The 12,811-nt window shown below is 40.6% G+C and overlaps 1 protein-coding gene and 1 non-coding gene across 2 annotated transcripts; one reads left to right on the top strand and one right to left on the bottom strand.

The window, feature by feature from the left end:
- Positions 1-3,343: 3,343 nt before the first annotated feature.
- On the bottom strand, positions 3,344-3,427 carry Trnal-cag (transfer RNA leucine (anticodon CAG)). The gene has a single exon. It is a non-coding gene; the product is annotated as a tRNA-Leu (tRNA).
- Positions 3,428-3,638: 211 nt separating this feature from the next.
- On the top strand, positions 3,639-10,497 carry LOC143289470 (multifunctional methyltransferase subunit TRM112-like protein). The gene is made up of 4 exons (XM_076598445.1): positions 3,639-3,819; positions 5,381-5,482; positions 7,167-7,259; positions 9,158-10,497. The coding sequence occupies exons 1-4, from the start codon at positions 3,742-3,744 to the stop codon at positions 9,260-9,262; spliced, it is 378 nt and encodes a 125-aa protein (XP_076454560.1). The 5' UTR covers positions 3,639-3,741; the 3' UTR covers positions 9,263-10,497.
- The last annotated feature ends 2,314 nt before the right edge of the window (positions 10,498-12,811 follow it).

Genomic DNA, 12,811 nt, shown 5'->3' with positions numbered 1-12,811 from the left:
ACCCTGCCTACTTCAAGTACTTCCTACAAGCAGCATCTACAAACAGCATCTACAACTACAAGCAGCACACAGCCTACCAGGGATTTCCTTGCTCCTCACATCACTGATCAGTCAGTCACCCTGTGTCAGTCAGTTTTTCTGGGAGACAGCTGAGAACTGGCTGTGCTGACTGGTTTTATCCCTCCCCACAACATACTGTGTATACTAATGCAAGCTACAACACTGACTCACTCCCCCAACTAGTTGAACTGAAATCACCAATCTTTGCTTGTCCTAGTGACGCTATGTGAATGACTGACAGATTCACTCTTGATCCCAATTCGTCCAAATCAACAGACTGATCTGATTTGCAACAATTCTACCCACTTGGCTATACACATTCTATGACGACCAGTTCACCCGTTTTCCGTCACAAAGAGATTGGGGAGACAGGACAATACAACTCACGGCATGTCATAATTTTCCCCTAGCTTATGTTCCGAAGTCCCGCCATCCAGCTGAGCCGTGTTTGTGAAAGGGGAGATGGGAAACGACTTGAAAGACAGGCCGCCACACGGGATGTTAAGCTCAGCACGGGAATTGCGGCAGACCTCGCACAACCGCACGTGGTCCTACAGCTGGGACTGGTGACGCGTAGCGGTGACGCGGACCAAAGGCGCAGACTAGGGGGTGGGGTGCGGAGGGGGGAGGGGGGTGGAAGGAGGGAGGGTGGCGCGGTGTTGGCGCGACCTCAATGACTGGACTTTGGATGGAGCGGGGAAGGGAAATAAAAAGGAGTGGGGGGAGGGACGGGGGCGGGGGGGGGGGGGGGGGGGGGAATGAGGAATGGGGAGGGAAGGGAGACAGAGTGTGGGTGGTGGGGGTCACACTGCCGGCACGCTATAACATTAAGTTAGCTGTTGTCATATCTGACAGCACATTCTTTTCCTTGATGCGTTTTTTTTTCTTTCAAGTCTACATGGGCTGTACGTTCAGGTCATTGTACATGCACACTGAGTTCATCAATCTTTTTATCAATTTAAGTAGTTATTTACTAATTTATTTCTTTATTTTCATCAGCTAATAATAAAGCCTTTTTCTCTCTAGAATACGAGTATAGTAAGAAAAAGAAATGAAGTCGTTACTTTGTTTCTAGTTTGATCTTTTTTTTTTTCTTTTTTTTTTTAAGAATTAAATTGTAGTGTACCGATAATTCTTAAGAATTAAAGAGAGAGAGAGAGAGAGTAATTCTGAAAAGAGAGAATATGAAAAACTGAGGGTGAAGACTTAATATTATCGACTCTGATTTCTAAGGAAGGCCAAATTCAATTCTGTTCATTGGTAACGTGACAGTAGATCAGCAGGATTCCTCATTTTCTCTTTTGCGAGTCACTATTGATCACTATATGTATACAAATGTAGATATATCAGTTGGGTCAGTCTTGTCGAAGGAATGTTTGGGTGTTTGTGTGAGTAACTGGTTTTTTTCTCTGTGTGTGTGTTTATACAGACAACAGTATAATATACAAACTGAGGTGTTCTGAGAAGATTTTGACAATGTTTATCCGGCATATTCTAATCAGTGTTTATTAAATCAATCTATTTACTTAGGGAGAAGGCGATCGCTTTTCAGAGTGCTTCATAATTCTTGAATGTTTCTGCATTGATGCCAAAGGCCATAGTACTACGTTGAAAACACCGGTTCTCGTCCGATCACATAAGTTAGCGGGCCCGGTTAGTACCTGGACGGATGCCGGAGTGACAGCCTGGGAACGGGGGAGTATCGGGCTGACCCCCCTGGGAACACCGGGTGCTGTGCTGTTGGCACTTTTCTATATATGTTTTATAATTCTTCCCACTTTTTTTTTTTTTTATTTTTTTTTTTTTTTTACTACTTCTCTATATCGGTCCCCTCTGCCATTTCTTTTTTCTTTCCGTGGATTTTCTGGATTTCCCCGGTCATTCCTTTTCCTTCTCAGTCTTGTTTGAAGTCGATATTTCTACACACTGCATATGTTGATCAGTTATTATCATAATCATAATTTTCTTCTTTTTTTAGAACAAACCCCAGATATCATGGTGGCCATAAAAAAAAATTACTTCTTGTGCCCAGAATATATTGATCACCTAGGGAAGTGATCTACACAGCTAGTGTTGTGGTTCCTCTGGAGAGTATCCCAGTAGCGGATGCGCCGGGTGAGTGGAAAGCCGGCATTGAACAGCATTGGAATAACCAAAATACATACACACAATTTTTTTTTTTTTTTTAGATGTGGGAGTAGAGACATATACTTGGTGTTTGTATTAAAACATAAACAGACAGTGGGGGTCCATTCCATTCATTCATTCTCCTGCCCGGGATGGGCGTAGAGGAGACATGAGGGACGATTCCGTAGTCAGACGACGCCATCCGGTTCTATCTTCTGCCTGTCGTATCAGCGTAGCGCTATCCATATTGGTCCATTCCTTGATGTTGTCCATCCAGCATTTAGCTTGCCTCCCTCTTCGCCTACCACCCTCTAGCGTTCCCTGTAGAACTGTCTTTTGCAGTGAATTGTGGCGTGTCACATGCCCGAACCATGACAGCTTCCTCCTTTTGACCACTGCTAAGAGTGGTTCCAGTGGACCCACTAGCATAGTTATTTGGCTCTTGACAAAGTCATTGGTCTTTCTGTCCTTCCATGAGATTCCAAGCAGTCGTCTGAAGCATTTTGTCTCAAACGTCTGGACTTTCCTAGTAGTCTCTGCTGTTGAAGTCCAACTTTCACATCCATACAGCAGTATGGATAGCACCAGGGATCGGTACAGTTTGATCTTTGTTGGAAAGCTGATCTCTCTGCTCTTCCAGATCTTGCTGAGCTTAGCCATTGCTGATGTTGCGATCGCTATCCTAATCTTTATTTCAGTTGTTGAGCGACCGTCGTTTGTGAGGGTGGTGCCGAGATATTTGAAAGCATCCACTTCTTCAAGTTGTTGTCCGTTCATGAAGATTTGAGCTTGGGTGTTGGTTGAGCTGTTTACCAACACTTTGCTTTTCTCGGTGCTCACTTCCATTCCGTATGCACCTGCTCTTCCTTCTAGTCTCTTGGTGAGGTCTTGTAGTTCTTTGTTGCTGCCTCCTAGTAGATCTATGTCATCTGCGAATCTCAAGTTGTTGATGATTCTTCCTCCTATGGAGATGGTAGGGTTTCGCGCATGATGTTTTCTAGGAAAAGGTTGAATAGTACTGGGGAGAGCAGGCAACCCTGACGGACACCGACTGTGGTCTTAAAGTATATTCCGATTTGGTTGTTGAGGAGGACTGCGCTGCTGGATGTCTTGTACAGCGCCTGAATGGGGGTAATAAAGAAGAAAAAAAAAAACTTGTCAGAAGTGGGATTCGAACCCACGCCTGGAGAACCAGACTGCGACCTGAACGCAGCGCCTTGGACCGCTCGGCCATCCTGACATGTATAATCCACGCAAACAATAATTATACTATCTAAATTTTATAAGACTTGGTGCCAATTAAGGTGGCTTCACCATTTATATGTCATTTTTTTCCTAAGGTATTTCATTTGTTTTCATATGTAGTATAAGAATTAATGGCATTATATACTCCATTCAGATTCAGATCCTAAGCTTTCCCATTCTTCAGATATGTGAGTTATGTCCCTCAGTTCAGTCTACGCATGTGTTTCCGGTGTGTGGCTGAGAACCCACGAGCTTTATTTTCAAGCTGCAGGAAAGAATTGAAATTTCCATTTATTACACTGATACAAGATGAAGCTTCTTACACACAATATGTTAACCTCAAATATCATAAAGGGCGTCACCAAGGGATTTCCGTTGGGAATTAGCGTAAGTAAGAATACTGAAGACTGTGTGAACAGTGCGCGTTAATGATCGAAACTGAAACCTAGTTAATCTTCTTGTTCTGATTGTACAACCGTATTATTCAATTCATAATCGTACTGCAGATGAAAACTAGTGGTGGTGTGGACAGTCAGCTGCGTAGAAGTCATCTGCTTGCAGAGCACACACGGTTGCCAACAGGGTTGTTCACTTGTTACAAAGAAGAAGAAGAAAGATGCCACGGCAACACTGTAGACCGTCTTCGCTTACAGTGCACGACAGTTTAACCACACTGCTTCTGCAAATTTCTTTTCCTTTTTTAACCAGAATAGTTGGTGGTTTATCTGCCAAGCCAAGAGTGACATACAATTGTGGTTTTCCCATTATTTTTATCATTAGTAGTAGTAGTACTACTATTGTTGTTTTTTATCGTATATTCTTTATTTCTATATTTGTTTGTTTTGTATTTGTCAGCAGAAATGGAGATGCACACAGCGACAAAAACACCTTTCATACCACACACCTTCCCCTAACTAAATGACCTATCACTGTATCAGCGATGAAGTCTGAGTTATAAAATACAACAGCAGCAACAACAAAAAGCTAAGATTAAGATTACTGATTTACAGGAAGCCAACTGCCATCAGATTAAAAGTTAACTTTTTCCTGCTAGGCCAGCAAGGCCAAGCCTACCAATACTAACAAATTTACTCACTGTTACACTTTCATGATAAATACAACTCAAAGTTTGCAGGATTAGTAAGGGCTGGAAGATGCTTTTAGAATGAAGGTATCTAGTGACTGGGCAGTTACTATTTGTATTGTGAGGACATGCCATCCCCATACAGTGTGAGGCCTCAGAGGATGGAAACTGTTGAGGTGGCCTGTGGACCTTAGTGCTCAAATGTCTGTCTACTGAATGTCCTTGGGTGTGTCAGTACTCTGAGCTAAAGACGTTATTAAATTTTTTTTTTTTAATTTAAACACGATAAAAAACAACAACAATAACTGATTGACAGTGACATGCTTCTGTGATATTCTTCTTGTTATTTGGTGGTTTGTGAGTCTTTGAAACAAGATTTGTAAATACCAAATCTGGCAGTCATTAAATCAATAGGTTATTAAACTCAAAATAAGTGTGTGTGGCATTTTATTCTTTGATACTTTTTAAATTATCAAAAAAAAGTTTTGAAGAATTATATTATTAGATTTGGTGCATAATTATTTCAATAATTGGAATGAATATTGGAACATCACTTGGGTTTGTAATTTATTCTTTATTGTTACTAATGATTGTAATAGATTGTGACTGTTTGAATTTCAGATTGTATATTCATGACACACATCATGTATATGAATGTAATATTAACAATGTGTTATGTGTATGAGTGAAAGTGAGACTGAGCTGTCGCAGTGTGAAGGTAAGAGCAGTTTACTCAGAAATTCCATTTGTGCGTTTAAAACATATCACAGGAAGCGGGCGTTAAACAAAAGTGACCGATTAATTTTTCCTGTCATTTGATCCTGTCTTTTGAGTCACATGATGTACCATATTTTGACATGACAGCCAAGCCGGGTGGAGGTGCAGGAGGTGGACTTCAACCCAGAGTTCATCACCAGGATCCTACCCAAGCTGGACTTCACAGCCCTCAGACAGGCTGCACAGCAGGTCAGTGCTTTCCTTGACTGGTGCAGTGGCTGAGAGGTTAGAGCACTGCATTCTGACCCGAGTTTCCTGAGTTAATTTCCCAGTTTTTGTGCTGCTGGTGGGGGTTAAGGATGACTTTTTTTTCTCCCAGGTCAACTGTTATGCAGACCTAGGGCCTGAATCCCCTTCATGTGTATACATGTGCAGAAGATCAAATACGCACATTAAAGATCTTGTAATCTTTGTCAATGTTCAGTAGGTTATGGAAACAAGAACATACCCAGAATCCAAATCTGGAAACTTTGGGAGGTGGGGGTGAAGGGGTTGGGGTGTGTGTGCTGAAAGTGAATTCAGTTTGCACGTCTATATTTTCCCCACTTCTTTCACCTTCTTCCACACATGAATGCAGAAGATAACTGGCCAGTTCAGTTTCAATATACTTATGTCATATTTCAAAATTCTATTCTTACATCTTGTTATTTTAAACTTCTGAATTAGGCCTTCACTTCTAGACTGTTGAACAGAGTTTATTAGTTTTGGGAATGTGTTTAAACAATTAAAGAATACTGATATGTGTTTATTCATTTACTGATTCCTAAAAGATTAGTCTGTCAAGGTGATAAACTAAGATCTCACATGCAACATGTACTAAGCACGCATGAAAGAACTCCCAGCAGCAAGAGGGTTGTTCCTGAAAAAAAATCTTTAAGAAAATCAACTTTGATAGTAAAACTGACACGCTTGACATTTGCAGACAGGGGCAATAGCTGAGTGGTTAAAGTGTAGGACTTTCAATCTGAGGGGCCCGGGTTCAAATCTAGGTAATGGCGCCTGGTGGGAAAATGTGGAGATTTTTGCGATCTCCTAGGTCAGCGTATGTGCAGACCTGCTAGTGCCTGAACCCCCTTCATGTGTACATGCTAGCAGAAGATCAGATACGCACTTTAAAGATCCTGTAATTCATGACAGCGTTCTGTGGGTTATGGAAAGAATAACATACCCAGCATGCACCCCCCCGAAATTGAAGTATGGTTGCCTTCATGGCTGGGTAAAAACGGTCTTACACGTAAAATTCCACTTGTGTACATATGAGTGAACGTGGGAGTTGCAGCCCATGAACGAAGAAGAAGAAGACATTTGCACTGTTGCAGACAGACAGAAAAATGGGCAAGGGACAAGGGGTGGTTACACTGCAGTCTGGTGACGCACTCTCCCCGGGGAAAGTGGCCTGAATTTTACAAAGACATGATTTGTACAGAGCAGCTGGAAACGGATAAAGAAAAGTCTTGTTGGAAATGTGTTTAACTCTTCAGGGTCTGGAAAAGTCTTGGGATTTTGTTAAGATCCTAGACCAGTATTGTTCAATTCAGCAAAGTACTTCTAAAATGCATTTATACAGCAGTCAACCAAAAAAACCAAAAAAGTGACGAATATTGAACATTGACCACCTGGATATCCACCATTCTCTTTGTCAGCAGTGTAGCAGACACATTTTTTATTCAGTTTTTGTTTTTGTTCAGTGTGTAAATTTTTCAGTGTTGTCTGTAAAAAGTATGGAATTATGTTTGGTCACATACAATGATGGAACACTGCAAAGAGCTAACACAGGACATTACATTCTTCTTTTGTGCATTCTCCAGTATAACATCTATTCACTAGTGTGATTTTAAATGGGAAAAAAAAACTATTTTATACATTTCAACAGGTGGGCCACGCTGAGGGTTTGCCAGAACAGTTGCCAGAGTCTGTGGAGTCTTGTGAGGCCACACAAAAAGCCCTTCATCATGTTCTGCTGCAGGTGGGATCATTAGTGTTTCATATAACTGTATTAGTGTGTGTGTGTGTGTGTGTGTCTCTGTATATATATATTTATATATACTTGTGCACAGATCTTCTGTTTCTTGCCGTTTGACTCTTTGACAGATACTACTTAAAACTAAGAAATTTAGCACCTATTTACTACATATGCTGGTAAAAAAAAAAGAAAAAAAAGTTAAGATTGAAGTCACACAGCCTTTTATGGCCATCAAGGCAGTGAATACGCACTGTGTCCAGGGCTTGGTATTGGAACGTGGGGCCTGATCCTCTCCTTTCACCACTTTTACCTTCCCCAACACTCCCCCCCTTCCTTACCCCCGTGGGGATGCTGGAGGTCTTTCAGTATGAATAGCAATTTTAACATCCCCGCCTTCCGGAAATTCTGTGCTAGAAATTTCCTCTTTTCTATCACTCTCTTTGTTTCTGCCTTTTTGTCTTTCTTCACTATTGTCTCCTTTTTCTGCATTCCCAGTCTATTCCCCTTTCTTTTTTCAAGCAAGTCTTGACAGGTTTTTTTCTGTTTTCCACAGTCTGTATGTTTTACATTTATTTGCTTATTTTTATATTTGTTATCAATATTGTCATTGTATTTTAATTTATTTTGATTTTTTTTTCAATATAAATTATTTATTCATTTATATTCTATTTTATTTCATCTTTATTTATCTTTTTATTTTCTAAATCATTTATTTATTTATTTATTGTTTATTTATTTTTATTCTATTTTATTAATCTTTTTATTTCTTCCTTTTTTTTCTCTCTTTTTTTTCTTATTTTTTTTCTCAAGGGCTGACTAGGCATCTGCTTAGCAGATGTGGTGTAGCGTGTATGGATTTGTCGGAACGCAGTGACGCCTCCTTGAGCTACTGACACTGATACTGATACTCATGCTCTCAAGCAGTACATCATGTTTTCTCTGTGTGTGTGTCCCTAGCAAGTCGTAGCTGGGGCACGGTGGTGGTGCTTTTTAATGTCTGTGTCTCAGTATCCACTCTGTGTCTTACTGTCTCACTTTCTCTTGATTGCCTCTGTGTATATATGTACCAATGTGTGTCTGCATCTTTCTTATAGTTAGAGAGAATACATTACTCTCTCAGTCTCTGTCTGCATTTATTTATTTATTTATTTATTTATTTATGTAAGCTTATCTATTATTTATTCACCTTTTTTTTTCTTTTTTTTCTCTCAAGGCCTGACTAAGCGCGTTGGTTTACGCTGCTGGTCAGGCATCTGCTTGGCAGATGTGGTGTAGCATATATGGATTTGTCTGAACGCAGTGACGCCTCCTTGAGCTACTGAAACTGAAACTCAGTCTCTGTCTGTCTCTCTCTGTCCTATTCCTAATCTGTCACTTTGTATCTATCGGTCAGTCTTTCCCATCATGTATCTTCTCTCTCCTCTTCTCTCTCTCCCTCTTATCTCTCTCCCTCCCTCTCTCTGTCTCTCTCTCTCTCCCTCTCTCTCTCCCTCTCTCTCTCTGTCTCTCTCTCTCTCCTATTCCTAATCTGTCACTTTGTATTTATCGGTCAGTCTTTCCCATCATGTATCTTCTCTCTCCTCTTCTCTCTCTCCCTCTTATATCTCTCCCTCCCTCTCTCTGTCTCTCTCTCTCCCTCTCTCTCTCTGTCTCTCTCTCTCCTATTCCTAATCTGTCACTTTGTATTTATCGGTCAGTCTTTCCCATCATGTATCTTCTCTCTCCTTACCCTCTCTCTCTTTTTCTCTCTCTCTCCCCCCTCTGTCTCTCTGTCTATCTCTCTTTATCTCTTCCCCAACCCCCTTCCCATTCTCTCTCCCTCTTTCTCTCCTACTCTCTCACTCCTCCCTTTTTCCACCTCATCTCTCAAACTAAACACTGACAATGATTAACGCTTCCAGGTGGAAATTTTGGAGGGGGAACTGGTGTGCCCAGAGACCGGTCGCAAGTTTCCCATCCAGAACGGGATTCCCAACATGCTGTTGAACGAGGATGAAGTCAGCTAAACGCCCCTGCTCCTCGCTCCTCACCGGGATAAACCATTCAAAAGACTGACATGAAACAATGTGGAGGAAAAAGATTATTGGGTGGGGAACATAAAAAAAAATGTTGGGGGAGGGGAGAAAGCGAATTGATAAGACAAAGGGGGTGGTGAGTATCATGAAGAAAATGAAAGAGGAAGACAGAGAGAAGTGTGAAAAAGCAGAGATTGAGAGTGGAATGAGAGAGGGGGTGTGTGTTTTAGGAGTCAGATGACAAAAGCAGGAGGAGTCAGAAGAAGAAGTGAGGTTGAGAATGAATGTTTCTGTGTAGATGCTTGAGAATGCTGGAGAATATATATATGTGTGAGTGTTTGTACTTTTTTTTTTTCATTTCTTTTTTGTTTTTTGCTTTGTTTAGGACATGCAGTTTAGTAATAAGAAATGAAATCTATGGAAATGAAAACTGAAGTGAATCATTGATATACACTTTCACACACACATTCACATTCTCTCTCTCCTGCTCTCTCTCTCTCTCTCTCTCTCTCTCTCTCTCTCACTCACTCACACACACACACACACACACACACACACACACACACACACACACACATACTTATATGCCTGACAAAAAAAAAAAAAAAGAAGGAAAGAAAAATCAAGCCACTGATGTCTCAAGAAAAAGGCAATGCAGTTCAGAAAATAAAAGAATGTTTTGTCATCTGTCAGCATTTGGTTTCTGTTCACATGGGTACACACTCACACACATTGTCCTGTGAAGGACATTCTTGTTCATAAAAGCAAAGAAAAAGATTTGTGAATTTGTTTTTTGATTTTATTTTTTCTTCTTCTTTCTGTTTTTTCTTTCATCAGAAACTGATTATGATTCTCAGATGTTGAATGTTTTGCAACCAGTTGAAGAGATATTCTGGTTTTTATTTGTTGAAACATTCTGTTTTAGAAAATTGAAATGATTTTGTGTAAACTGAACACATTAGACAGTTTGTGCTATCTTGATATTAGTTCGTTGTCTGCAGTTGTTTTGAGACTGACTGTAGGTACAAGCCAATCATTTTCTGTGATTTGATGAAGCTTGTGTGTTTCATTTATGACTTGTGTAAGAAAGACACCAAAATCAGAATTTGAAAATTAAATCAGCACTATGTTGAGAGGCTTCATTTGATTTTCTTTTGAACGTTCCACACTCTTGGTTTCATGAAATTGTGAGTTCAACAGTGTGAAAAATAAAATGTGGAAACTACTTTTAGATGTTTTGGTTTTCATTTAAAACTGTCCCGTCTTTGACTGTCAATGTGTTACAAGACACCGAAAAAAAGTCATGATCAGTTTGCATTGTAGTTTGTCAGGTGATCAGTTTGGTATCATTGTGAAGTTACTTGTTATTGAACCACAGCAGTTTTAGCAGTTTTTTGTGGATGAATATTATCATATACATGCATGGTTTAGCATGCTGCTACTACTACTACTACTACTATTACTGTACCGATGTAAAAGGTGGATACAACTGGCACATGATTTGGCATACTACTACTACTACTACAGTGGCTATGCTGATGTAAAAGGTGGATACAGCAGGCACATGGTTTAGCATACTACTACTACTACTATTACTATACCGATGTAAAAGGTGGACACAGTAGGCACATGATTTAGCATACTACTACTCTACGACTATACTGACGTAAAAGGTGGATACAGCAGGCACATGATTTGGATACTACTACTGCTGTGACTACTACTAATGATAATATGAGGACATTTCGAAGTGCCTAACCCTTTGGTACAAGGCCATTTTCAAGCAATGAATTATACACAATCTGTTTAATAGCACATGCAAGATTCATGAAAGGATCATTCATACATGTCTGCCATACAACATAAAACAGTTCAGCAAAATTCACCAGCACAGTTTATACCAAGACTACCATAACATGCCCGCCGCCCCTCCCCCCCACTAACTTATCTCTCCTGGTCCTTTCTTTTTTCCTTGATTAACTCTCTCCATACGAACGGCGAAAGAGACGACGTTAACAGCGTTTCACCCCAATTATCATCATCAAGCAGAAGGCTCTTATACTGAAGAGGTGAATGTTGACAAAGAATACCACAATTCTGACGACGGAAGCTAAAAGTTGGGTCATTCAGACACCCACTGGACATCCGAGGGGTCTGTGTAGAGGAGAAGAGAGGACTGGCCGTACTGAGTGAGTTAAAACCAGTTCAGTGCCAGAGAATTTTGTAAAAGAGTGCTCTCCCCTTGCCAGGGAATTTTGAGGATTCGGGGGTAATAAATCACACACAAAAATCTAGCACAAAAGCTATGGGTGATACAGAAAGAAAGTACCGGTAAACGTTTTTGTGAAGGAAAATGGGTGTAGATTCTGCTTCTGGGCTTTTTTTACCCAATTAGGTTGATTGTAGATAACTGTTCAGGCATGTAAAGTCAAGATAATAATTTTTGTGCAACAAAAAAGTCTATTTCCACCTCCACATAATAACATCCATAAAGAAAAGAAACAAAATACAGCCAAAAGTAGCATACCTATGGTCAGATTATACTTGAAGAAGAAATTAAAACAGGCTATAAGTTTATAAAAACAAATCACAGCTCTTGTAGACATGTAAGTAAATCACTGTCCCAACAATGACAAAGGTGGGTAAGTCAACGTAAAAGGTCAATCACTGTCTCAGAAACTGAGCTGGCAAGCTTTTTGACAGCAAAGAGTGAGAGGGTGAAGTTCTTTGATGGCGTTCACTCCTTTCAAGTTGCACGTGGACCGATTAAAGTGCCCACCGGTGCATCCGGCTTGCCACCTCTTCAAACAAGACAACCATGTGATTCAGCGTGAAAAACAAAAAGTACGTGTTTCATGTCCAGTGCAGGTTCCAGGGTCACCCTGTCTCTTACACAATGCATAGTGCAACATAAAGTCAATGTGTCACGACGATGGCGAATACAAGAGTTGCACACACACACACACTCACCGTATATCGAATCAGTATACAAGTGAAAAGGTTCCCTTTCCTTTGATTATGTCAACAACAAGAAGCAAATAATAATAGTGTCAACAATAATAATGATGATGATTATGGTGATCATTATGATATTATAATAGATATATGTATATATGTCTCGCACAGCTCTGTCACCCAGGACAGTGCTTTATATTATTTCTTTTTATGCCTAACAGGACATTTGCCACCCGGACAATAACCACCCGGACTTCTGCCACCGGATTTTTACCACCCGGACATTTGCCAACATAGGACATCTGCCACCCTAGGACATTTGCCACCCGGATTTTTACCACCCGGACTTTTACCAACATAGGACATTTGCCACCCTAGGACATCTGCCACCCGGATTTTTACCACCCGGACTTTTACCAACATAGGACATTTGCCACCCTAGGACATCTGCCACCCGGGCCTTTCCACTAGGTTTTGCCGATGAATAAAAATCCGACACCTGTACATTTGCCAGCGTTAATCAATCGCCTACAAAGGCTAACTGATATTTCGCCGAGTCATCATCAGCAAACTTTCAAGACCTGG

Source organism: Babylonia areolata, chromosome 14 (assembly GCF_041734735.1).
Source record: "Babylonia areolata isolate BAREFJ2019XMU chromosome 14, ASM4173473v1, whole genome shotgun sequence".
Classification (NCBI taxonomy): Eukaryota; Metazoa; Mollusca; class Gastropoda; order Neogastropoda; family Buccinidae; genus Babylonia; species Babylonia areolata.
The sequence above is the reverse complement of the archived record's forward strand: the minus strand, read 5'-3'. Positions and strand labels throughout refer to the sequence as shown.